At 49.6% G+C, this 27085-nt stretch overlaps 1 protein-coding gene across 1 annotated transcript in view; it reads left to right on the forward strand.

Moving 5' to 3' along the window:
- The window catches only part of TOPAZ1 (testis and ovary specific TOPAZ 1), a 2142665-nt gene that overhangs the window by 1655748 nt on the left and 459832 nt on the right, over window positions 1–27085 (forward strand). The window contains exon 15 of the mRNA XM_078663910.1: window positions 5437–5537. Within this exon, the coding sequence (XP_078520036.1) occupies window positions 5437–5537 (101 nt within the window). The remainder of the gene's footprint in view (window positions 1–5436; window positions 5538–27085) is intronic.

The following is a 27085-nucleotide window of genomic DNA, read 5'->3' on the forward strand; positions in this document are numbered from 1 at the left end:
TCACTAAGCGATTCCCTCTCAGAAGGCATCCCGCTTCATCCTCATTGAGCTCCTCCCGGACATGATACAGGCTTTCCATTATTTTCTGAGCCTCGGAGGTGAGCACCTTCCACCCATCCTTGGCCCGATGCCAGTTGGTCGTGTGAATGAGTTCTTTGGCCCTCTGGAGACAGGCATCCTGTGTTGTGGCGTTCACAATGTCACTGATAGAGAGGGGACGAGGACATGATCGCGCCACCACCCACTTGACATAAGCCTCCGTCTCTTCAGCCTCCTCCATCTCTTCGAGCGTGGCTGGCCTGGGATGTCGTGATAGATAGTCCGCCGGGTTCCTTGCTCCAGGCTGATACTCAATTGTGCAGTTGTACTCCTGCAATTGGAGCAGCCACTTCTCTATGCGAGGCGGCGGTTTGGATGAGGTTCCCGCAAACAGACAGCAGGGGTTTATGGTCAGTCACCACCGTGAATGGTTTGCCATAGATGTACAGGTGAAAATGTCGGCACCCCCAATGAATGGTAATTGCTTCTTTCTCGATCTGCGAGTACCGTTGTTCCGTGTCCGTGAGGGATCTGCTCGCAAAAGCGACAGGTGTCCAGTCAATGTCGTCCCTTTTTCTTTGCATGAGAACCGCTCCCAGTCCAGCAGGCCCAGCGTCCACTGCAATGAGCGTGAAGTTTCGTTGGTCAAAGAAGGCAAGAGTGGTGTTGTTGGACAGAGAGTCTTTGATATCTCGGAATGCTTTTTCCTGCTCAGGTCCCCAGTTCCATGGAGTGGAGTCTTTGGTGAGGTCCCGTAGGGGGAGCGTGAGATTAGCCAAGTCTCTGATGAACCGGCCACAATAGTTGACCATGCCCAGGAAGCTCCGGACTTCAGTGACGGTCTGAGGGGGTGGCGCATCTTTTATGTCTTTCACTTTGTCAGGGTCTGGATTGACACCATCGGCTGAGAAAATGTATCCAAAAAACCCTATCCGGTCCCGCAGGAACTCACACTTTTCTCTGTGGAGCGTTAGTCCTGCTTCCCTGAGTCTTCGAAACACTTGGGCCAGCCTTTGGTTGTGCTCAGGGATGGTGCGGGCATGTATCATTATGTCATCACTGACATTTATCACTCCAGGTATTACGGCAATTAACTCCTGGATGACATTCTGAAATACCTCTGCTGCGCTGGAAATTCCGAAACTGAGCCGAGTGTATCGTCGAAGGCCAATGTGGGTGGAGAAAGTGGTAATGTTGCGCGACTCCATGTCCAACACCAACTGGTGATATCCTGATCGTAAGTCCAGCTTCGAAAACCACCGGGCACCTGCCATCTCTCCGATGAGGTCATCGATGGTGGGAGTAATGTGACGCTCCCGTTTTATGGCAGCATTAGGGAGGCGCATGTCCACGCAGATCCTGACCGCTCCGGGTTGCTTCGGTTTCCGGGTGACCACGATGGGCGAGACCCAGGGGGTGGGACCCGAGACCTTCTCGATTATGCCCGCCGCTTCCAGTTTATGGAGTTCCTCTTCCACCAGCGGCCGTAGATGGAAAGCAATACGACGGTGTCGCAGAGCCACCGGCTGCACCGTTGGATCAATGTGTAGGTGAATCTCTCGACCCTTGAACTTGCCGATGCCCTCAAAAAGGTCCGGGTATTCCATGAGGAGGTGTTGAACGGATTCCTCATGGACTCCGAAGGCAAATGTCACCACGCCCAGATCTTCGGCTGCTCTGCAACTCAGCAGCATACCTTGGCCTTCTTCCGACACAAAGATGTTGGTTCTGATAGTCTTATTCCCATGGCGGATGACCGCTTTGAATTTCCCTCGGATCTTGAGAGGGGTGTCTTGCCCATACGCAAAGACGGTGATGGGGGTGGGGCTCAGCACCGGAGGCGTGGTCATGGTCCTGTAAAGGGAGACACTCATAAGGTTTATGGATGCGCCCGTATCCACTACCGCTATTAAATCTTGGTCCGCCACTTGTATGGCACATTGAGGCAGTGGCCTGGTGCGGCGGGCAGCGGTGCCGATCATGTGCACCTTGTGCACCGACCGTTCTTCTTCCTCATCGTCATCCATGTCACTGGGACTCTGTTCCCCCTCCGTTATGGCCTGCACAGCGGGGCGTGGTTTGCGGAATTTCTTCGAACGGCACACCTTTTCGAAGTGATTTTGCCTGCCACATCCCGAACACCGTTTACCACGTGCTGGGCATTCTGCCATCTGGTGTTGCGGACCTCCACAATAGCCACATGACTGTCCCGACGCCCCACCCTGAGTGGGCGGTCTCTTGTGCCACTTGGTGGGCGTGTGGGCCTGTATCTTGTTAACCGGTTCCACTTTGACCGATGCCTGCAAGGCAGCTTCCATGTGCGCAGCTCTGGCCTTGGAAAGTTCTTTCGTGCGGCCAAGAGTTAGGATCTCCGTCAGCGGCTTGCCAGACTCCTCCAGAATCCGTTCCCTCAGTTTGGCCGATGCACATCCCTGTATAATTTGCCCCCGAATCTCTTCAGTGGTATCTTGAAAACCACACGTCAGCGCCAACCTTTTGAGTCGAGTGTGATGTGTCCAACGATTCCTCCGGCAGCTGACGCGCTTGTCGGAACACAAACCGTTCATAATCTTGATTGGCCATGGGCTCAAAATGGGCATTGAGGGCATTGATCAGCGTGTGATGAGTTCTGGGGGTCGCCTCCGCGAGGGTCCGAGCAATGGAGTGAATGTCCTTGCCACCGAGATGTAACACCATGGCCCGTTTCTGTTCCTTGTGTGTTTTCGTAGCTTCGAAGAACACTAGGAGTCTATCCACCCACTCCTTCCATTTGGGAGCGAGCGCTGAGGGCGCACCCTCCACCACAAAGGGTTCGATGGGCGGAATTGTGGCCATCCTCCAGGTCGTGCCGGATCAGGCACCCGGCGCGCCCACCAGATGCGTGCGCTGAAACAGGGCACCGCCCTGATCGACGGGCTGAGCGGAAGGAAGCGCGCTTCACGCCCGGGCTGAGAGGCACAGTGCGGCGCTAGGACTAGAAGCACCTACTCGACATCCATGCGCCAGGTCGCTCCTCCAAGCGGTCCGTGTGGGGGTGGGGTACACCGCACGGCACGAGCACCACGAGCCGAGGGACAGGCTCGCGGCCGCCACACGGGGCAGGAGGCAGGTACCCACACCCAGCGAGGATTCAGCAACCACCCTCGTCGCCAATTGTTGTGTCCTGCAGATGGGTCGTGACAACCTTGGGGATCACAACTAGGGGTCTACTCTGTCGGGTATCGAGGTCTAACTAGGCCTAACACGTGGCCCTAGAAATAACAGAGTCAGACACTGGGAATAACTTGCTGGCTCTCCGTGCGCCCGTCTCTGCCTGCGTACGTGCGTGCGGAGCCTCTCTTTATTATACCAGGTCACATGACTTCAACACTGCACGCCCCTTACGCCAGGGGCGGATCATGGGCCCAGAACATAACAGAGAGATCAAATAGCTGACCTCGTGCCTTACGTGCGTTACGAATACTCTGTACCAAGTTACTCCTTCCTCCGAAGTCTCAACTTGGCATCCCAGGCTGCACGCAGAGGAGCCTCTCACCATCTTAGAACCTTCATGATTACTGGAGCTGCAAGCATGCCAACACTGCCCTGTAGTATTGAGCAAAGTAAATGAGTAATATTCCTTCACACCAAGAGCCTTGCCTTCCCGTCTGCTGATACTGAAACAGATGGCCAGATCATCCCCTGCGCAGAACCAAGGACTCCCCCGGCTGAGTTCTGCCCTCGGCTGCTACAGTGCATCAGTGCTCATTCCACCAGCATACACCAGTTTGGAAGCACTATTCTCTGAAAGGCAGTCTTAATGTTGGTCAAACCGTTCTTAACTATTTGCTTAATGTTTTCACACTGTGTGCATGTCCCAGTGTTGTTTAGCTACTAGTTTGTTTTCCAAGACTTTTAAGGGGGATGAAGAAAACAAATTCTCCTTGGTAAATGTAAATTGTAAATGTAAAAATGTAAATTGATACTTGTATAGCGCACTACTCACCCGCAAGGGTCTCAAGGCGCTTGTACGAATACCGCTGTGGAACCCATCCTGGCTTTCCCTGTGAGGTGTCCACTCCTGGGCGGATCTATGACGTTACAACGCATGCTATTACAACTAAATTTTTACAACGCAAAAACCATTACAACACATGTATTCCCAACGCATGTTTTTACAACGCAGGTACTTTTACAACGCATACCATTACAACGTAAGTATTGGTAAGTATATATTAATTTTTTTAATGTAAATTAATTAAAATTCATATAATTTAATTTCATTTAAATAATTTAATTTAAATTTAATTTTACTTTATTTTTACCCTGTACCCCTGTACCCCAAAAACCCAAAACTGACCCTGAACCCTAAAAATACTCCTTTACCCAAAAACCCAAAACTGACCCTGAACCCTAAAAATACTCCTGTACCCCAAAAACCCAAAACTGACCCTGAACCCTAAAAATACCCTTTTACCCAAAAACCCAAAACTGACCTGAACCCTAAAAATACCCCTTTACCCAAAAACCCAAAACTGACCCTGAACCCTAAAAATACCCCTTTACCCAAAAACCCAAAACTGACCCTGAACCCTAAAAATACCCCTTTACCCAAAAACCCAAAACTGACCCTGAACCCTAAAAATACCCCTTTACCCAAAAACCCAAAACTGACCCTGAACCCTAAAAATACCCCTTAAAAAAAACCAAACATATAACATTTTAAATATAATTATATACTTACCAATACTTACGTTGTAATGGTATGCGTTGTAAAAACATGCGTTGTAAATACATGCGTTGTAATAGTTTTTGCGTTGTAAAAGTTGCGTTGTAATGGTTGTTTCCCCTCCTGGGCACCCCCAAGGTGGAGGCCAGGCATCCTTAGCGTTGTGGGGGCCGTTGTGGAGATTAAGCAAGCTATTGCCCAGAGTTGCAGAGTGGGACCCATGATTAGAATAGGCACCGAGGCGAGAATTATCAGGTCCGTGGAATTTTGAGGCCAAGACCCGCCGTGGCGAGGAATTGAACCCTGGTCCCAGGCTAGACCTCTGCATCAGGGTCTGCCGCTCTAACCATTGAGCCACACTTCTCCTTGGTAAACTTAATACTCAGGCTCTCCTAGGAGCACCCCCCACAAATAGTGACAGGCTACACTTTGTCTGTCTCTTATATGTGCCTGATGAGTTGGTGGAACAGAGCAGATTCTTTTCACATGTATGAACGCAATGGTTTGTCAAGCTACAGCCTCACAGGGGTCAAACTCAAGTCACTGATGTAAATCTGTAGTCTGTATCTGTTAATTACCATCAGCTACTGGTGTTTCCAATAATTGAAAATATATGCAATAAGGAGTACTTACCCGAGTCTGGTACAGCAGGTCACTGATATATATATATATATATTTTTACTTTGCAGTTAAGAAGGATCCACTTCATAATGGAGTAGATAAAAAGTTGCTGGGAAGGATCGGCATCTCTCTCATGTTTACATATCACAAAAGTGAGCAGTGGGTGAAGGTAATCATTTGCCTGTTTATGTTGAATAATGCTCTATGGAAAAATGTTAATATGGTTATTTAATGCACAGTGTTAAAACTCTTAACAAGAGCACATGCCTCCTCTGTATGCACACATACTTTTCAAGAAGAGCTCCTCCCCCCCAGTATTACATACTGCATATGCGCATTCTCTAAAGATGTATGCATTTTGGGCATGTGTACTTTGTATGGTTAGAATAGGTGAGGAGACAGCTAAACTTTTGTTTATATGAAAAGGTTTATTGTGGTACAGATTGCATTGTGAATGGATGAATATGGTATTTTTCATTAGTGTGATTGTGTTTCGTAACAGTAGTACTTGTCACATTAACTCGTTTTTTCTCTGTAAATAAATTGCAGGGATGGTGTTTTCTATGTCTTATAAATAAGTTGGCGTTCCTTTTCTTTCCCTCCTTCGTTTGTCCATTCTTCCTTCCTAACTGCTCCCAATTCCCTTCACTATGCTTTTTCCTTGAATTTGTTTTTACCTGTAACTTTTCATGATTTCTCTTACCTCACTGCGTGTCTCCCTTTCCTGCACTCTTAATGTCCTCTTTCTAGTAGCCCTGCTCCACCCACCCCATGTGAAAGATTTGCATGGATAGAGATATGCTTCCACTTCAATAAGATTTGATTGCAGATAAAAGGTTATTGATGAGCATACAACACACCTCCTGCTGCTTAATTATGCAGGCAAGTGACAGAGTTTGACTGAACAATGATTTTCGACTTACAACATGAAATATGTATTGTGGAGTGCACAATGCTCTGTTACCACAACCCAGTATCATTCAGCATTCTCTTCATCTTGTGATAAATAGAAATAATTGGGCTAATAACATTGGTATTACTGTCTGATTTGGGCCACATTTCGCTCTATCTTGTCACATGGGAGAAGTCTGGGAAGGAATTACTATGCATACTATTAGCTAGAGGGTGCTTTGCGTTTGAAAACTCTGCTACTGTATACAGATTATGAGATAGTAAAGAAATGTATTGACCTGCAGGATGCCTTGGGTTTTTTGCCTGTCTAGTTCCCACTGTGAGTGAGATTTATTTTGAATTGTAGGGTAATGCTATAGCTGTTTTTGTTTATTTGAAAGTCAGCACAATGACCGCTAAGCATAGAGTTTTATCAAATGTGGGGGGAGCTTTGTGTATTTGAAACCAGTGTGGTGCTGTACAGTCCTATGTGAGAGTTGCCCAAGTCACTTCCACTGTTCCAGGTCATTTTTCCTCTTTTGTGGAAGAAGGAGCACAGATCAATGCTTCCATCAAATATATTAACTGGTGAGTTCAGATGATTTTGATAAGTGTAATGTCTTATTTTGGTTCCATATGTTTAAAGCTTTATTTTGACTTGCAGGCAGTAAGAGTGAAAGTTACACCTGTTGATAATGGGGTTGTATCACGAACAGTTTTTACTTCAATTTGCAGGCTCAGAATAGATCCAGGTACTTCTTTTTGCTCATACAATTTTGTCTGCAGCCAATACTAGGAACCATAAACCAAAGGCTTCTGAGCTGTATGCTCTACAACTTACACCCTAACTTTTACATTATCTGAGTTAATGTAGGCACTGGTGGCAGCACAGTGTAAGCAAAACCAGTGCAGGGACCCCTGGTGGTTGCTAAAGATGTTCCTGATTTGGCCTGGTCCTTCTGTATGAGGCAGTCTGGCTCCTTTTTGCTTGCATTTGCGCTCCACCACAAACTATGAGGATGAGTGTTGGTTACAGCTCTTTATGGGAGAATATTGATTCAGGAGGCATGTGGAAGCACAGTCATCTTTGTTGCCATAATACTGATACCTAAACATTCATAAAGCATACCTCAGTCTCTCAATGAAGGAAGATAGAATCTTGGTGAGGCCTCTTGCTCCAAACAGAGACACTGACTGCTTATATCAATCAATCAATCAAACAATGTGTAAAGCGCACTGTAGGAAGGTGGATACCTGACTATGGTTACCCCAGATTTTTTGCCTTGTGTTTAGCTGGTTTTCGACTTAGTTGGCCTGGGATCCTGCTAATCAGCGCCCCAGGCTATCTGCTCTCACTGTAAAATGGACTCCATGTACTTTAGGTACATCTCCAATTGGATATTGGGTCACCTTATGATCCCCTGTATAGTGTACCATAGGTACCCAGGGCATAGGTGCATCCAAGGCCTACCAGGGGCTGCAGCATATCTTTTGCCACCCCTGGCTGGCCATCCAAACTGACAGAACTGGCTGATCGCTCAGCTGGGGCAAGGTCATGTAATCACCCCTTGCTTAGGTATAGTATTCCTATATCTAACCTTCTATCTAGACACATATGCACATATAAGTCACCCCTATGGCAGGCCTTAACAATCCTGAAGGCAGAGTGCTTGGTGTTATGTGAGATGAGGCTCTAGCATGAGCTGACCCTGTCTGCAGCTTTCGGAACCATGTCCTTATAGCTGTTCTAGGATATAGCCATACCATATACTCTTAAGTGCATTATAATCCTCGCGGTTGAATGCTAACTTTGGTTTGGCTTTATTAAAACATGTCGTGTAAGGTGTCATATGCTTTGGAATACTACCCCGTCGCCAGTTCTGGCGACGGGGGTAGCATTCCACCCTTCTAGAGGGAGAAGACATGTTGTTCCTACTAATCCCGGTTAAAGTTAACCAGAGCCTCAGAATCACAAAATGGATACTGCTGCCACAGACACAAGTCTGACCTCCTGCTGTTGGGAGTCCTTCCAGCGAGGGAGGCTTGGACAATAGGTTTCCTGTCTTGGGAGGTGCTAGCACCACCCCAGACAGGCCATAGTGTATTGGAGCAGGGAGGGCTGAATGAAATGAGACACTGCCTGGGGCACACAAGGTGTCCCATGCATAGTCCAGTTCAAACCGCTGCTGGGGCACTCCAGCCCCAGGTCTGGCGCGAAACTGGACCAAGGGAAAAGGGTGTAACCCACCCCCTTTCTGGGTCCCACCCATAGGAGGGACCTAGCAGGTAATCCAGCCCCTAAATTTGTAGGTAGGAGCTGAGTCACAAGACTTTAGATTTTATCCTGACTGAAACTTGAACCGAAACTCTGGACCTTCGACTTTCTACTCGACATAGAAGACTGAAGAATCTCCCTTGTGGTCAAGGAGAGACCACCCTGTGCAAGCAGGCACCATCAAGCGATCAATGGTTTGCTTTGTCGACGCTCCCGCTGGAGCCCGAGCACAGAGCCTGACAAGACCCGGACTTCCAGACATCCAACAACCCGATCCACAGTCACAGCAGAGCTGAGACCCGTGGAGGCGACGAGAGACGTGGGACCGGCCATCTTGGAAAGCCAGCGAATTGCTTTCCGTGCAACTTCTGAGGCACCCTCGAAGTTGTGCATTGGGGATTGAGAAGCCCGAGCACCAACTGCACCGAAGATCAGCCCTCCACACTCCACGAGTTCTGCGTGGGGCCCGTTTGCATTTTCCTGCTCGAACAGTCTGTCCGGTCACTTGCCCGTTGGCTAGTGGCCTCTGTGACGATTAACCTTTTGATTTACACCGCTGGTCTGGTTGCACCAGACTTGCCCCTGCTTCCCTCAAAAGGAGAAGCCCATCAGACCTTGCTAGTCTGATCCGTAAGCCATCTTCGATTCCTGCGTGGGTTGCTTTTGCCAAGGCTTGTTGACTCCAATCCGGAAGCCGACACCGCCGACAGCGAGAGCCTTCGTGGGACAGTCCGTATCCAGCTCCTGGTTGTCGTCGACACTTCCTGGTCCACGTGGCTGCAGAGGCAAGCTTCACGACATCACCGGATTGCTTCGTGACATCGCCTGGTTCCTTCCTGGTTCCTTCCTGGTCACTGGCTAGTGACCCAGACTCTGTCCCCTCTGCTTTCAGGTATTCTTCATCCTCGATCCGCACTTGGATCCAACCGGACACTTCCCTCCTGGTCGCCTGCAGCATCTTTCTTCAAGGCTCCCTAGGATTCAGCGACGAAACCCAACACACTTTGACACCTATGCACCCGCTTCCTGTGCGTGAGGTAACACGAGCATTTCGGTACTCCTGTGGGTAGTGACTATCCTAGTGTCCTAGTTTCAAGTAGCTTTCTCCTAGTCCATCCGGAAGTGACCTAAAAGAACTAGTTTCCAATTCTTTCGTTCCCAATTTAACTCTATGGTAACTAGCGTGTGTGTAAAGACACTGCACACGCATCCCGTGGGTCTCCTGCTCCCTAACCTTTGGTAGTACAGCGTAGCCCCAGCGATTCTCCAGGCCCTAGGCCTATCCTTTGTTTGTGACGAGGTTCTTATGCCACTATTTTAGTATATGGTTCGAAGTGCCCCTAGGGCATTACTGTATTTTGTGCAGCTTATTGTTTGCTGATTAGATATCTTATTATGTGCTTGTGCCTCTGACCTCATAAAGAGTTCAGAGGATGAATTTAGTAATAAATACATATATATTTTTCATATATAACCTGTGTGGTGTCTTTTCATTTGGTATTAAAGGGATTGCATATGGTAAAACAGCTGGCTTCACATGCCCTCTTGAGTTTAGCCTAAGACTGCTTTGTCCATGCTCCCACTAGGATAGCTGGTCTATAAGGTTGACTTTACAACCATCACCATAAGGGTTGTTTGGACTGATACAAGGTGCCCACCAGAATAGTGGACATCATATATCAGGCCAAATTCTCACACGCACTACTCACCCGTAGGGTCTCAAGGCGCTGAGGGGAGGGGGAGCTGCTATTGCTCAAAGAGCCAGGTCTTGAGGAGTTTCCTGAAGGTGAGCAGGTCTTGGGTCAGACGCAGGTGGGTAGGGAGGGTGTTCCAGGTCTTTGCGTCGAGGAAGGCGAAGGACCTGCCACCGGAGGTCGCTCGTTGGATGCGGGGGACGGCGGCGAGGGCGAGGCTGGCGGAACGGAGCTGGCGCGTGGGGGTGTAGAAGCTGAGTCTACTGTTCAGGTAGGCTGTCCGGTGTTGTGGAGTGCCTTGTGTGCGTGGGTGAGGAGCTTGAAAGTGATCCTTTTGTTGAAGGGGAGCCAATGTAGGTCTCTCAGGTGCGGGGTGATGTGGTTGCGGCGAGGGATATTGAGGATCATTCAGGCGGAGGTGTTTTGGATGCGTTGTAGTCGTCGTAGGTGTTTGGCCGGGATCCCTGCGTAGAGTACGTTGCTGTAGTCCAACCTGCTGCTGACGAGGGCTTGGGTCACCGTTTTTCTAGTTTCAGTCGGGATCCACTTGTAGATTCTGCAGAGCATGTGGAGGGTGTTGTAGCAGGACATGCGACGGCCTTCATTCCCTCATGGAGGTTGGTCTTGGCAGTGTGCGGGTCCTTGGTGAGGGAGAGGATGAGCTGATTACACGGGGAAAGTCGTGTTTGGTATTTTACTGTTTCAGAGTCCTTTCCTTAGGACCCAGTTGGATCTAGAAAGGTTGGAGAGAAATCCCATCTGTAGATACCCAAGGATCCAGGATACCTACCACAGGGAGTACCAGTGCATAGGTACAAAGTGGTGTTGAAACCGCCTGTTGATGTCTATGGAGGATCTTGAACAGCCATAGACTACAGTGTCTCGTTGACCACGTTGGTGGAATCTGAACGTGGGTTCTGATTAAGAAGTACCTGAAAGCAGAGAGGACAAAGTCCAAACCACCTTGAGTTGTCCAGGAGGAGCAGGAGCACGATGGCACCCCTTGCAGGAGGTACTTGCTGTAGTATGCAGGTCTTCATGTACCAGCTGTGGAGCCCAGGCGATGATGCAGGAATCCAGTAGCTGTCCACGAGCTGGCCCACGAAGAATGCAGGAGGCTTAGTGGCTGGCAGGACCACCAACATTAAAAGGGACTATAGATTGAGCCTTCCCTCACTCTCCAAACAAGACACTGTACCTCACACACAGAAAGACAACCCACTTGGGCTGCTCTGTGAGAAACGAAAAGGAGGTAAAAAAACTGAATTCTTATTGGACAGCCCATAGGGTTGTTAAGATTGCCCTCATCCACTAATAGTGGCATGCTTCATCGTTGGGCCACTAACACACCATGGCGCAGACCAATGCTCATGGTGGAGCGCATATTCTCAGAAGTGATCGCTGTTACAGGAAACAATATGATTAAAATTGTCTAGGTGGGTTCCCCCATATCTTTAATATGGGCCCCACTTGGTAGGATTAAAATAAAACTGGTATAACGGAGCGTCTGTCTCTTTTACCCAATTCATTTGTATCAACATGTTTCAGCCAAATCCAACTGCCCTGTTGAGCTCATTGTACGGGGCAGAAGAGTGTCTGGGGTCAGCAGAAACATTCGCTGGCGGGCAGATCGTTCAAGGCTGCCAAGTAGGTATTGGGGTGGTCCTCTAAGGAAACCCCAACATCGCACCCCCCAAGTACATGGTATCATGCAACTAGCACTGGAATCGGTGTAGTTGCATGATTCCAACATGTTTGATACCAAACATGACCAGGTTCGGAGAAGCCATTATGAATAGTTTGACATCTCGAGTTGCCAGAGTCCACTACATACCTTACAATGTATTCCCTTTTCTTACAAAGCCCAGAGAATGAAGTCCAGGCTTTGTAAGGGTACTTCTGCTTGTGCGGTAGGTACCCACACACTTAGATCCATGCACCTTATCTGTGGGCTGTAAGGCCTACCTTAGAGGTGACTTATAGGTCTTCAGTGCCGTTTCCGGGACATAGGGAAAACCTTATCTCTGAAGTGAAATGTGCACATTTCAAGTAGGCTGTAATGGCAGACCTGCAGGCACAGTTTGTATGGGCTCCCATGGGTGGCATAATACATGCTGCAGCCCATGAGAAACCCCTGCTGCACCAATGCCCTGGTACCTCAACACCATATACTAAGGACTTACAGGGGAATATCAATTGTGGAGTGTACAAGGTACTTACCAAAGAATTGAGGAGAGAGAGCACACACACTAGGGTCATGATTAGCAGGAGCCGAGTGAATTACAGTAAAAAACACTGACACCTTGCAAAAGGTGGGAGTACCTATGCCAGAAACATCCTACTTTCCTACACTGCCTATCATCAGTTCAGGGCACAGAGATCTATGAGCTTTTCACCATTCTCATTCATGTCACCAAGGCTCTGGATTCCCATGATTTCTTTGTACTCAGTGTTGTACCTTCCGATCATGGCATGACATTGAGGTCCCCTATTCATTGTGGGCTTGACATGACCAACTCGCTAGTCAGAGCGATGTCGTCGGCGGCGGTTAGACGCCACGCCTGGCTAAGAACTACTGGCTTTTCTGGGGATGCTTTTTTCTTTTTTTATGGACATGCACTTTGATGTCACCCGTCTTTTAAATACCAGGCAGACATGGCCCTGGAGCGATTTAGGGACTGACGGGCTACAGCCAAGTTCTTGGGCCTCTCCGTGTCCACGCGTTCACCGTCTGCTTTTTGCCCCTTTCATGGTCACAGAAAGGGTTTTCACCTGCCCCCCAGCCACATCACCGCACACGTGTGGCTCTTTTCGACCCCCTGGGTCAGGCAGTCAGAGGTTGAGTCCGTTTGCTCCTCCCCCCGCAGCCTCCAAATCTTCGTAGTCGGATAATTCAAGATAATGGGTGACCTGTTGGTGGTAGGATCAACAATGACCTCCACCACTGGCAAACATAAAATCGTCCTATCCTAGATCTGCGAGCCCTCAACTACTTTGTCAAAAAGGTATAGTTCAAAATGCTTATTCTTGCTCCTGTCTTGTCTGCCTAGACCCCCCAGACTAGGTGGTGGTGTTGGACTTGTAGGACGCCTATTTTCACATTCCCGCCCTGCCTGCCCATCAGCATTACCTGCGGTTCACGGTAGGCCACAGGCACTTTCAGTTCACGGTGCTCCCCTTCAGTCTTACCATCTCTCGGATGTTTACCAAGGTAATGGCAGTGGTCACAGCTCATCTGCACAGATCGGGGGTGCATGTCTTCCCCTATCGTAATGACTGGTTGTTGACGGCAAGCTTGCTCCAGACTGTCCATGCCTACCTCCAGAATACAGCAAACCTCCTGCTTTCGCTGGGGTTCGCTAGCAACGTGCCGAAGTCACACCTGACTCCCTCTCAGATGCACCCTTCATCGAAGCCGTTCTGGACACAGTGCATTTTTTGGGCCTATTCTTCCGATTGGCGCGTCAAGGATATTCCAGCCATGATACCAATGTTTCAGCCTCTATCCTGGATTTCGGTGAGAATGACTATGAGGCTGCTGGGCCTCATGGTCTCCTGCATCCATCCTGCTAGTGGCACATTCCAGATGGCGCATGTGGGCTCTGCACTGGGACCTGAAGTTCCAGAGAGCTCTGCTTCAGGGGAATCTCTCCGACATTTATTTTTATTTATTTATTTATAATTAAATTTGTACGGCGCGACAGCTACCCGAAGGTTTTCCGGCGCTAAGAACGCAGAGGGTGAGAAGACAGATGGATCAATCTAGAAGATGGGTCTATTGATTAAAAAGCCAAGTTTTTAGATTTTTTGCGAAATTTATGGTAATGTAGTTCAGTGCGTAGATGAATAGGTAAAGAGTTTCAGAGTGATGGAGCCAAATGAGAAAAGGAGCGCCCACCCATTCTGGCTCTTTTGATCCTAGGGATTTGGAATTTATGCTGATTAGAGGATCGGAGAAGGCGATAAGGGCAGTATTGATGTACTAAGGCCTTTAAATAATGGGGTGCTACCCCAGAGTAGATCCTATGCATGTAACACAGGGCTTTAAACTTAACACGGTTTTCAATCTTAAGCCAGTGAAGGTCACGTAATGAGGCTGAGATGGACGTTCTGTTAGGAAGATTGCAGAGCAGTCTTGCGGCAGAGTTTTGTACCATCTGTAACCTGTGCAGCACTTCCTTCCCTGTTCCCAAATACAATACATTTCCATAATCCAGTCTGGATGTTACAAGAGCTTGGATTACAGTTCTTTGGGTAGGCGGTGGAAGCATCCACAGGATTTTTTTCAGCCACTTCAAGATGACAAAACAGGTAGATGCTACCTTACCAGCTTGTTGCCTCATTGTTAGTTGCTCATCGACCATAAAGCCAAGATTCCGGGCGGATTGCACAGGAGACGGAGGGGGGCCCATCTGTGTGGGCCAGTGTTGAGGGCTCCAGAGGGTTTTGTTGTTACCGAAAAGAAGAAGCTCGGTTTTCCCACCGTTAAGTTTTAGTTTGTTGGTGTGCATCCAATCTGCGATGTTTGTCAACCAGGATCTGAGCAATGAGGTGTTATTGTTGGATTTGGTCGAGAGTGAAAAGATAAGCTGGGTGTCATCAGCGTAGGAGTATACCGTGAGCCCGGCTTGTTCAGCAATAGTGGCTAGAGGGCTAAAATAAATATTAAAGAACAGAGGGCTCAATATGGAACCCTGAGGAACTCCATATTGAGACGGATGAACTTCAGATTTAGAAATAGCGGAAAAGACCTGAAAGGTCCTATTCGTCAAAAAGCTAGATAACCACTCAAGTGCCGAACCCGTGATGCCACATGATTGAAGGGTGTTCAAGAGAATAGAGTGAGAGACAGTATCGAACGCGGCACTTAAGTCAAGGAGAATAAGTGCCACGGTTTCACCTCTGTCCACTTGAAGACAGATGTTATCAGTGACACCTAGTAATGTGGACTCCGTAAAGAAACCCGTTCTAAAGCCAGATTGGGAGGTGTGAAGAAGATTGTGTCTCAATGAAGTTAGCAAGCTGGATATAAATATGCTTCTCCAGAATTTTAGGAAAAATTGGGAGAAGAGAGATGGGACGGAAATTAGATGGTACTTCCGGGTCCAAATTTGCTTTCTTCAAGAGGGGAACAATCATAGCATGTTTCCAGACTGCAGGAACTTTAGCTTCCAGTAAGGAAGTATTAAGTAATTCCATGATTAAGTGTGGAGAAATTTAACGTTTGGAAGACTGAGGGCGGAAAAAGGATCATTGGGGGAACCAGATTTAATACTACTCAAGATGTTACGGAATGAGGTAATATCCAGTTGAGACCATTTATCTAGTACAATACCCTTGTGAGGAGGAATAGTTTCCCTGAGGGAAGATTGATTGGGGAAAAAGAAGACTGTCGATGGCTGTTTCTCGAAATGAGCATAAATATTAGTGATTTTTGTAACAAAGAAATCAGATAAATCATCGCATTGTTTGGAATCGAGGCAGGTGGGCTTAGGCTGACAGGAAGACCCTGATAGCTCTTTAACAACTTTAAAAAGTGTTTTGGGACTATTTTGTGCTTCTAGAATCGTTTGATTGGCATGCTCTGCCCGAGCGTTGTGACATAGTAGATGATAGTTACTAAGAGCTGACTTATATAATAGTTTGATTTTAGGATCATAATATTTACGCCACTGTCTCTCCAAATTTTTACATATAGTTATTTCCTGTTTAAGAGCCTCAGAGAACCATGGGGCGGGAGGGTAGTGGTTATTATATTTCTTTTTTGTGAGGGGAAGACATGAATCAATGGATGAGCTGAGCCAGTGATGGATGACCGTTTCTTCCTCCAGAGTGGTGATCGAGGCTACCGGTCTGGTGTTCTCAAGAAGAAGATTAAGTTTATTTGCATCCAGGTTTTTCCAATTTCTTCCTTTTATAAACCCAGGTGGATTATTTTTCCCGGGCTGCTCATATTTAATTTGGAATTCGACCAAAAAATGGTCGGACCAAAGAACAGGTGTAGCCGGTTTACATAGGACTGTGGCAATGTTGGAGAAAATCGGGTCCGGCAGATTGCCTGCTTTATGCGTTGAACCAGAATTATGGAGAATAATATTCAAAGCAGCTAAGTCCGCAATAAAATTGGCGCCGGTTGGTTGAGACATATAATTAAGATGTAAATTAAGGTCGCCCACCAGTAGAAAGTTAGTCGCTTGAAGCAGAAGCGGGGCAATATAGTCAGGAAAAGAGGCTGCCCGGGAACTGATTGGTCCTGGAGGGCAATAGATCAAAACACCAGAAAACGTGAAATCAGGTGAGAGTGATAGTTTAAACAAGCCGGCTTCACAATCGGTGAAGTCAAGGTCATTCCATTTGCATTTATACTTGTTCTTATAAATAATAGCAATACCCCCTCCTTCCTTGCCAACCCGGTTTCTCCCCAAAAAGGTATAATTTGGGGGGAGAGCACCTGCAATATCTGGACCAGAGCTGTCATTTAGCCATGTCTCCGTAAGAAAGACGGCCTCAGGTTGAGAGCCCAAAAGTAGATCATAAATATCTCTCTTATGTCTAGGGAGTGATCGGCAATTTAGGCTGAAGAAGGTGAATTCTAAAAGTTTTATCGTGTTAGTGTTCAAGTGGGAGGTCTGTGCAAAGTCAGCAACATTCTTATTTATATTTGATGAGGAAGGTAGAAAGGTGAAACCGCAGCTAAGACAGTGTAATGGGCTACGATCACAGTGTAAAGGTGTGGCAAGAGCGCAGTCGCTGTAGCGGAGGGATAGGAGGGCCTTGCGGGAGTATTTAAGAGGACCATCGTAAATTTGAGCAGGGATCGTGGCCCCTAGCCCCGTCTAGGGCGGATGGGCGCAGACGGGCTTGCCTCTGGCGTGCGTACGCGCGGTTCATTTTGTAGTCTATAAACCCGTGCAGCCCGCAAGACTAGCCCGCAGACCTCCACTTCCCCAAAGATGGCGCCGGTGATAATGCGCCGGGGTTTCAGAATCCCGCGTCCAAGTCAGCCCTAATCGGCCGCCTGTAATGCGAGACCCACGGGGGGGGCGAGTGCAGCAGGTAAGGGATCAGATGGTTTTAGTATTTTTTTAAAAATTAACACAATCAAGATACGTTCTCACAATTAAAAGCGTGTTCCCCTAATTCCCGGCTTCCACCTCAGGAATCTTTAACTAAGAATGCTGGCGATTCAGGGCTCTATATGTAGTCTATAGGCCCGTGCAGACCGCAAGACTAGCCCGCCGACCTCCACTTCCCCAAAGATGGCGCCGGTGATAATGCGCCCGAGTTGCAGAAATCCCGCGTCCAAGTCAGCCCTAATCGGCCGCCTGTAATGCGAGACCCCCTGGGGGAACGAGTGCAGCAGGTAAGGGAATAGATGGTTTTACTATTTTTAATGGTCCAGATTGTAAAGGGAACTACACAAGACCTGCAGTGGTAGTTGACCATCGGCGATTGGGTCGGTGACCGATCACTCTCCCTTCCCCAACCAGATCTCAAGGTAGTGACAGCTGTGTCATGCCTGCGATAGGGCGGCCATCTGGGAGAGGTGGAGATCAAACAACTCTGGTTTCCGACGAAATCCAGACTCCACATCAACTTACTGGAGCTCCGAGTGATTTGCAGCTTTTCTTCCGTCCAGCAAAGGAAAGCTGGTTCAGGTGTTCACGGACAATGCCACCGCCATGTGGTACTGCAACAAGCAGCGCGGGTGGCGCATGGACCCTTTGTCAAGAGGCCCACGCCTCTGGATATGGCTGGAACAGCAGGTCATATCCCTGGTGGTTCAACACCTGGCAGCTTCCCTCAACTCCAGAACAGACAAACTCAGCCTAGTGGATTATGAATGACATCTCCATCCAGAGGTGGCGCAGGTCTCTTTCAGAAGTGGGGAGAGCCTTGGTTAGATCTGTTTGCCTCAGCCGAGAATGCACAGTGTCAGCAGTTTTTGCTCGATAGAGTTTCCAAGGCGAGACTCACTCGGTGACGCTTTTTGTCTAAAGTAGAACTCAGGCCTCCTATGTGCCTTTCCTCCAATACCACTCATATCTAGAGTGCTCAAGAAGATCAGGAGCATCGGGCCCGAGTCATTCTTGTGGCTTCAGACTGGGGATGAAGAGGCTGACATCCTGAGTTTCTCCAACTGGGCATCGATCGTACGATCAGACTGCCTCTTTGGAAAGATCTTCTGTTGCAGCATCAGTAGAGGGTCCTCCACCAAACCTGTCAACTCTACACCTTATTGCGTGTATATTGAGCGGTGGCAGTTAGCAGTATTCGACTTTCCCACTGAAGTCTGTAATGTTATTTTGGCAGCAAGGTGTCCCTCTACCAAGACCGTGTATCCCTGCCGGTGGCAAAAAAATGACAAATATTGTACAGAAAGGTCTATTGATCCTCTTTATGCTCCCCTCTCTCACGTCCTTCTATTTATTTTTTTTACATTTTATTTTACCCTTGCCCAGCAGGGCTCTGATCTGGGCTCTCTTTTAAGGGGTATCCTTTGGCCTTGACTGCCTTCTTGAGTCTGCCAGACCAACCCTCTTTATTTAAATCCCCTTTTGTAAATAGATTTAATCTTAAAGAAATACGTAGTGATAGATTCCTTACCTTCGAATTACCCCCAGGCGTCAGACTGGATCCGGAAAGTTTTCTTGTCAGCAGTACCCCTGCACGTCAATAGGTGGAGTCGTGCAGCTCCGCGTACATCGTTGGCGCCGGTATGACCTCATCGGAACTACTTAGACGCGCCCACACGCGCTGACGTCAGTTCTTTTTTTTTTTTCGCATCAGCAAGCGCAGATCCAGGAAGAGCTAGTTCCCCCAGTCACTTTTTGACTGAGTTTTTCGAGGCCTTTTACCTCGACTCCTGGTATCGTAGGGATACCCGGTTTCAAGAACTGTGGGGGCTGTCATCGCATGATGTCAGTGACAAACCCCCTACACGTGTCTCTACTGCCTGGGGAACGACCCCAAGTCGTGCCCCGACTGCCGGGCCATGGCGCCGAAGACCCGTTGCGGAATCGTCATCACCATTCTTCTGGATCTAAGTCTTCACACTCGGGGTCAGGTAAGTCGAAGCATTCCAAGAAGAAGTCGAAGAAGCATTGTCGTTCTTAGACTTCCCGTCGCTGAGGGTGCGACGTCGCTTCCAGTCTACCCCCCGCCCCCTTTTTTCCGGGAGCGGGGGCGATGCCTGCTCAGGTTCAAGAGTTTCTTGCTGCCTTGGCCCGATTCGGGGTGTCCTGCTTTACGGTTTCCGGCATCGCCGGCGGCCGCGACCCCAATGCCGCAGGCCCCCAGGAATCCGTGATCGGACCCTGATCGACGCCAGTTGACCTCGTGACAGCTCCACCTGCGCCGATCTCCCCTGCACCGCTTCTGACGTCGCCCGCTCCTTGGGACGACGTCGTCCCCAGCTTCAGCCTTGACCTGGACACTGTGCCGGATCGACGTTGCCCGACGCCGTTACGGACGCAGATGGGGCCTTTTGTGCCCTGTGTCCGTCCTCCTTATTTTAAGCCTGTTCCACAGACTTCGGAGGAAGGGGAGGGGTTTGAGGACCCTCTAGCAAAGGACTGTGCTTTTGATGTGGACTGGGCAGAGGATTTGGGGGAGGCCAGTGGTCTTGACACCTCACCTGACCCTGGCATGCTGTCTCCTCCTACCGTGGCTACGGAGGAGGGAGACAGTTACGCAGTGGTGTTGCGTAGGGCAGCCGAGGCTCTCCACCTTGAACTCCCTGCGGTGGCTGTAAGGTCTTACCTCCTGACAGAAGTGCTCCAACCGGCCGCTACCTCTTCGGAGCCCTTGCTGCCTTTTAATGAAGCAGTTACGGACATTCTTTTGGGCACCTTGTCCAGGCCCAACACAGGGGCTACTGTGGATGAGAACGTGGCCCGACGCCATCGCCCGGCTCCAGGCGACCCCCCCTCTTCCTTACCCAACACTCCACCCCTGAGAGCTTGGTTTTTCAAGCCTCAGCTTCACAGAGCGCTTTTCCAACCGCACCTCCGAATAGGGAATCCAAGAAGCTGGATCCGTTTGGTAAGAAACTGTTTTCATCTGCCAGCTTAGGGCTGCGGTCGTTGACCACTGCATGCCTCTACGGCTGTCATACCCACTCTGTGGGACACGGTTGCGCTGGTGCTGCCCACCTGTCCGGAGGAGGCCCAGACAGTTCTTTCACAGGTGATTGCGGCCGGGAGAGATGCAGCGAAGTTCACCATACTTTGTGGGCGGGCTACCACCGATTTACTGGGCAGGTCGATTTCCACGACGGTGGTGCTTCGACGCCACGACTGGTTGAGGACTACTGGCTTCTCAGGGGATGTTCAGAACACCTTGATGGTCATGCCCTTTGATGGCATTCGCCTTTTTGGCAACAAGGCAGACAGTGAGTTGGAGCGCTTCAAGGACTCCCGGGCTACGGCCAAGTTCTTGGACTTGTCGGCCACCCGGCCTCCTCTCCCTTCTGCTTTTCGCTCCTTTTGTGGCCACGGAAAGGGGCGCCCCCACAGCACTCCCAGAGCCACAGGCCACAGCAGCAACAACCTCTGCGTGGCCGCGGACATGGGGACCATTGAGGCGGTTCTTGGGGCCAACGGCCGGGCCAGTCCACCTCCACCCCCGCAGCATCTGCTTCCTAGCCCGACCTTTCAGGCCCATCAGATGCCAGTGGTTGGACGAATACGCCATCATCACCACTGGCACAACATCACTTCAGACAAGTGGGTGCTGCAAATTGTCCGAAGGGGCTATTCCCTCCCCTTCGAGGCAACCCCTCCAGCCATGCCACCTCAGTTCCACCGCATGTCAGGATATCACTTGGCGCTTCTCCAGCAGGAAGTTGCGGCCCTCTTGGCCAAGGGGGCCATCGAGCGCGTTCCGATGCCAGAAGTAGGTTGTGGTTGTTATTACCACTACTTTCTGGTTCCGAAGAAGTACAAGGGCCTGCGTCCTATGTTAGACCTTCAGAACGTCAATCACTTCCTCAGTAAGGAGAAGTTCAAGATGCTCACGCTTGCTTAGGTCCTGTCTGCCCTGGATCGGCAAGACTGGATGGTGGCGTTGGACTTGCAGGACGCCTATTTTCATATCCCCGTCCTGCCTGCCCACAGATGCTATCTGAGATTCATGGTAGGCCACAAGCATTTTCAGTTCACCGTGTTCCCCTTTGGCCTTACCAGCGCCCCTCGGTGTTCACGAAAGTGATGGTGGTGGTCGCAGCTCATCTGCGCAGATCAGGGGTTTCAGTCTTCCCCTATCTCAATGACTGGCTGTTGAAGGTGGGCTCGCCTCAGCCAGTTGTCTCCCACCTCCAGACCACGGCCGACCTCCTGCATTCGCTGGGGTTCTCCATCAATGTGCCGAGGTCGTAACTGATTCCATCCCAGAAGCTTCTTTTCATCGGAGCGGTTCTGGGCACGGCGCAGTTTCGGGTTTATCCTCCTGAGCAGCGATTCCGGGACATTCAGGCTATGATACCGATCTTTCAGCCTCTGTCCTGGGTTTCGGTCAGGATGACGTTTCGACTGCTGGGTCTGATGGCCTACTGCATCCTGCTGGTGGATCATGCCAGTTGTCTTATGGGGCTCTGCAGTGGAACCTGAAGTTCCAGTGGGCCCGGCACCAAGGCAACCTGTCCGATCACGTCCAGATCTCTGAGGGCACTGCAAGACAGTTGCAGTGGTGGCTCACGAATCACGATTTGGTCAATGGCAGATCTCTCTCCCTTCCCCAACCGGAATACACAGTGGTGACTGACGCGTCCCTTCTGGGATGGGGCAGCCACATGGGGGAGGTGGAGATCAGAGGCCTCTGGTCTCCGGCGGAGTCCCAGCACCACATCAACCTGCTGGAGCCTAGGGCGATCTGGCTTGCACTGAAGGCATTCCTTCCTTCTATCATGGGGAGGGTAGTGCAGGTGCTCACCGACAACACCACCGCCAAGTGGTACTGCAACAAACAGGGTGGGGTGGGGTCGTGGACCCTTTGCCAAGATGCTGGAACATCGGGGCATGTCCCTGGTGGTTCAGTACCTGGCAGGCTCCTTGAACTCCAGGGCGGACAAACTCAGCCGCTGGTGTATGATGGATCACGAATGGCGTCTGAACTCAGACATGGCACAAGGTCTCTTTCAGCAGAGGAGAGCCTTGGTTCGATCTGTTCGCCACCAAAGAGAACGTGCAATGTCATCACTTCTGCGCGTTTGAGTTTCCAAAGCGGCACTCGCTCAGCAACACTTTTCGTCACGAGTGGAGATGCAGTCTGTTGTATACCTTTCCGCCTATACCACTTCTGCCAAGAGCGCTGAAGATCAGGCGCTACTAGGCCCAAGTCATCCTTGTGGCTCCGGACTGGGCTTGTAGAGTATGGTATCCCGAGCTACTCCGTATGAGCATCGATACCCCGATTCGTCTGCCTCTGTCGCAGCAGCAGGGGACAGTTCTCCATCCGAACCTGTCCAGTCTCCACCTCCTTGCGTGAAGATTGAGCGGCACAGTTGACGTCTTTCGACCTGCCTCCTGAAGTCTGTAATGTTATCTTGGCAGCCAGACGTCCCCCACCACTAAGACGGTATACACCTGCAGGTGGAATAACTTTGTGGCATAGTGCACAGCAAAAGCTGTGGATCCCCTTTTCGCCCCTCTTTCAGAGGTTCTTCTTTTTCTTCTCTCTTTGACCCAGCAGGGCTCTGCTCTGGACACCATCAAAGGCTACCTCTCTGCCATTTCCGCCTTTCTAAGGCTTCCAGATCAGCCTTCCCTTTTCAAGCCCCCCATTGTAAATAGGTTTTTGAATGGGATCACACACCTGTCACTTTCGTGATGCCTCAGTGGGACTTGAACCTTTTTCTTACCTTTCTGATGTGTGCTCTCTTTGAGCCACTTAACAATTGTCCTCTTCGTCTCCTCACTCTGACTGCTTTCCTGGTAGCCATCACCTCTGCCAGAAGGGTGAGTGATCTCCAGGCTCTCTCTTCTAAGCCTCCTTTTCTCTCTGTCCATCCGGACAAAGTTGTTTTAAGGACTCGTCCTTCTTTTCTGCCAAAGGTTTTCACTGCCTTTCACATCAGCCAGACCATCACTTTACCCACCTTCATTTCGCCTCTGCATCCCTTGATAGAGGAAGAGAGGCTCCACCGTCTGGACCCAAAACGTGCACACTCTTTCTGTCTTGACCGCACACAACAGTTCCGGGAGATGACTAGCTCTTTGCTGGCTACGTGGATGCCAAGAAAGGTCAGGCTGTGCACAAGCGGACCATCTCTCATGGGTCATTCTGTGCATAAAGGCTTGTTATTCTTTGGCTAAAAAGGAGCCTCCGGTGGGGCTGCGCGCCCATTCTACCAGGGCGACGGCAGCCACTACTGCCTTGGAACACGGTGTTCCCTTGCATGACATCTGTCAGGTAGCTTCTTGGGCTTCGCCGCACACATTTACCAAGCATTACTGCCTGGACAGCTACATCCGGAGAGACACCTTTTTTGGCCGTTCTGTTATCCAGGACTTTCTGGTGTGATCTTGATTCGCAGACCCACCACTGGGGTTGGTATTGCTGGGGTATCTATTCTAAGGTAAGGAATCTATCACTACGTGTTTCTTTCAGATGCACAAGTTACTTACCTTCGGTAACGATATATCTGTAAGAAATAATATTAGTGATTGATTCCTTACTGCCCCACCCATCCTCCCCGTTCTGCTAACTGATTTCTAGGATTAAGATCATCCCTTTCAGGGCCCTAGTTTCATGGCACCATTGGCCAGTTTCTTGCATGGCTCTTAGTTCCTGGCATGGAAAGTCGGGTACAGAACTGACTTCAGCGCGCGTGGGCGTGTCTAAGTAGCTCCGAAGACTTCATACCGGCGCCAACGACACGCGCGGAGCCGCACGACGCCGCCTACCGATGCGCAGAGGTACTGCTGACGAGAAAACTTTCCGAATCCAGTCTGATGCCTGGGGGTAATTCTAAGGTAAGGAATCTATCACTACTAATGTTTCTTACAGATCTATTGTTACCGAAGGTAAGTAACTTGTGCTTTAGGCGCTTGTACATAGTTTCCCACCTGCCCCATTAATCATGCCGCAGTGGGACCTTAATTTGGTTCTCACTTTCCTGATGTGTGCTGCGTTCGAACCTATGCATAACTGGCCCCCCTCTGGCACTAGTGTCTCTTTCTTACCAAAAGTGGGTACACCATCCCACAAGGGGAAGTCCCCTTGTCCACATTCTATGCTCCTCCGCACAGCTCTGAAGAGGAGGAGGCACTCCACCAGCTGAATCCAAAAAGAGCATTGTCATTATACCTTGACTGCAGCAAAGAGTTCAGGTGGACGATCAACTATTGGCTTGATAAGTTGGATGAAAGAAAGATCATGCCGTGCAGGAGAGGTCTATCTCCAGATGGGTCATCCTCTGCATCAAAATGTGCTATTCTCTGGCCAAAAACACAGCTTCATGAAAGCGTAAGGGCTCAGTCCACCAGAGCTAAGGCTGCTACCACAGCATTGCAACGTGGAGTTCCAGTCCTTGACATTTGTCAGGCAGCAATGTGGGCATCATTGGACAGGTTCAGTAAGCACTACTACCTGACCACTCAAGTCCAGAGGGACGGTCTGTACGGCTGCTCTGTTCAGCAGGACTTCCTCGTCTAAACTAGTCCGCAATCCCTCCTACGGGGATGGTATTGCTTGGGTATCTATTCTAAGGTAAGAAATCTGCAGCTAGATATCTCTATCAGATGGACAAGTTAGCTACCTTCAGTAATGCCTTTTCTTGTAGAGTCATGATCTGGCTGCAGATTCCTTACAGACCCACCCATCCTCCCTGCACTGCAGACAGGTTTTTAGGGTCCGGCCAGTTCACTTTTAGAGCCCTAGTTCAAACATGCCAATGTCAGTGCACCTCCCTGCTCCTTCCTTCTGCCGTGGAAAGTCGTGAAAAGTAACTGACGTCAGTGCACTCCAGTGGCACCTACTTAGGTGATGCGAATGTCCCTTTCAGAGTATCCGCCGTCACTCGAAGCCGACTGGCGACATCTACCAGTGCATGGGTGTTGCTCGAACAAATGTCTTCTGGATCCAGCCTAGGAAATTTCTATGGTAAGGAATCTGCAGCTAGATAATGTCTCTAGTAAATAAGGCGTTACCGAATGTAAGTACCTTGTCTGAATGGGTCGGACGCACACCCCTCTCCCTTTCAGGACCTTAATTTGGTTCTCAACATCCTGATTTGTGCTCTGTTTGTTAACCTCACAGCTGCCCCCCTCTGGCTGCATACAATCAAAACAGTTTTTAGTGCCAATAACTTCTGCCAGGAGGGATAGCGAATTGCAGACTCTGTCCTCTAAGCTTCCTTACCTGACCATCTTCCTTGATAAGTTGGTGCTTTGCACTAGGGCCTCTTTCCTTCCGAAAGTGGTAACTCCATTTCATGTGTGCAACCTGTCAACTTGCCCACTTCTATGCTCTTCTGCACCCCTCTAAGGAAGAGGAGCTACTCCACTGTCAGGACCCAAAAAGGGCATTGTTGGGCTACCTTGACAGTACAAAAGAGCTCCGGGTGGACAATCAACTTTTTGTGGGGTACGTGGGAGCGAAGAAGGGTTGTGCGGTGCACAAAAGGACGATCTCTTGATGGGTCATCCTTTGCATTAAAAATCTGCGACGCTCTAGCCAAAAAGCAGCCACCTGAAGGCTTAAGGGCTTAATTGTCCAGAGAGCAGCAAAGGGTGAGATGAAGAGAGAGACCTACCACTGCAGAAGAAACAGCTAGTTCTGGAGGAAAGTAAAATGTAGTGAGTCTCAAGTAGCTGGACGTAAAGTTAAAACAAGCCTTAGAGCTCCGCAGAAATGGGGGCAGCATTGACGCAGTGCCGTCTGGAGAAATAAGTCCACAGCCCAAAGGATCTGGTGCCTAACTTTGTTTTGGGAGAGAACCTAGACAACTGGTTTGGTGCTTATGAGGTTGCCCTGAAGATGAATAGGGTCCCTGAAGTTTGCCGGCCAGCCACTGGAGGCATATTCCCAAGGAAATGAGGGATGCCCTGTTAGCACTAGTTAAAGGGGACAGGGCGACATTTGCCTTCCTAAAGGAGTTTCTGACCAGGAAATATGGGCTCACCCTAGAAAGATCTAGGCAGAAATTTAGAGACCATCAGAAGCTGCCCCAGCGATCCTGGGTGGATTGTGCGAGTCATTTTTGCAAGGCAAGGAGTGGGTTGGGTGATGGGCAGTAAAATTAATGTTTACAAAGGGCTGTATAACTTGATTGATAGAGAGCACATTTTCTGTATTTGTTTTACAAAGCTGCACCAACACCTTGTGGATAGTAAGCTCTCTGACCCTAGTGAGCTTGACCAGGAGGTAGACCACTGGCTCAGCACAAAGGTTCTGCACGAATGTACCTGGGAATTGCCCTGAGGGGGCGGTTCAGGTTTGCTCATAGATAGTGGGGAGGAGCCCTGCAGTGACCCAGACAGGTGCAAGAATAGTTAGGGAGGAAAAGCTTCCCCTACCCATTCCAAGGATAGGAGTAGAGGTTTTAGTGGGCGGTGGCCCAGGGCTCCCCATTTCCAATCCCAGTGCTTTGATGGCTTCTATTTGAGGCACAAGCATGGGGCCCTGGTGTGTACCAAGAAACCACCCACTGACGGAAGTTCTAAAGAAGTGGCCCTTGTGGCCTTAGAGGAAGGTAGTCTCCAGGGGCAGGTGGTAGAACATGCCCTAGTCTCCCTCAGTTTGGAGATAGATTAAGAGGGTAGACTTATGATCCCTTAGGGTGGGAGGCATCACTGCCATCAGGTCATGGTGAATGAGGTCCCAGTCACTCCTCTGAGTGACACCGGGGCCAGCCAG

Source organism: Lissotriton helveticus, chromosome 10, assembly GCF_964261635.1.
Source record: "Lissotriton helveticus chromosome 10, aLisHel1.1, whole genome shotgun sequence".
Lineage (NCBI taxonomy): Eukaryota > Metazoa > Chordata > Amphibia > Caudata > Salamandridae > Lissotriton > Lissotriton helveticus.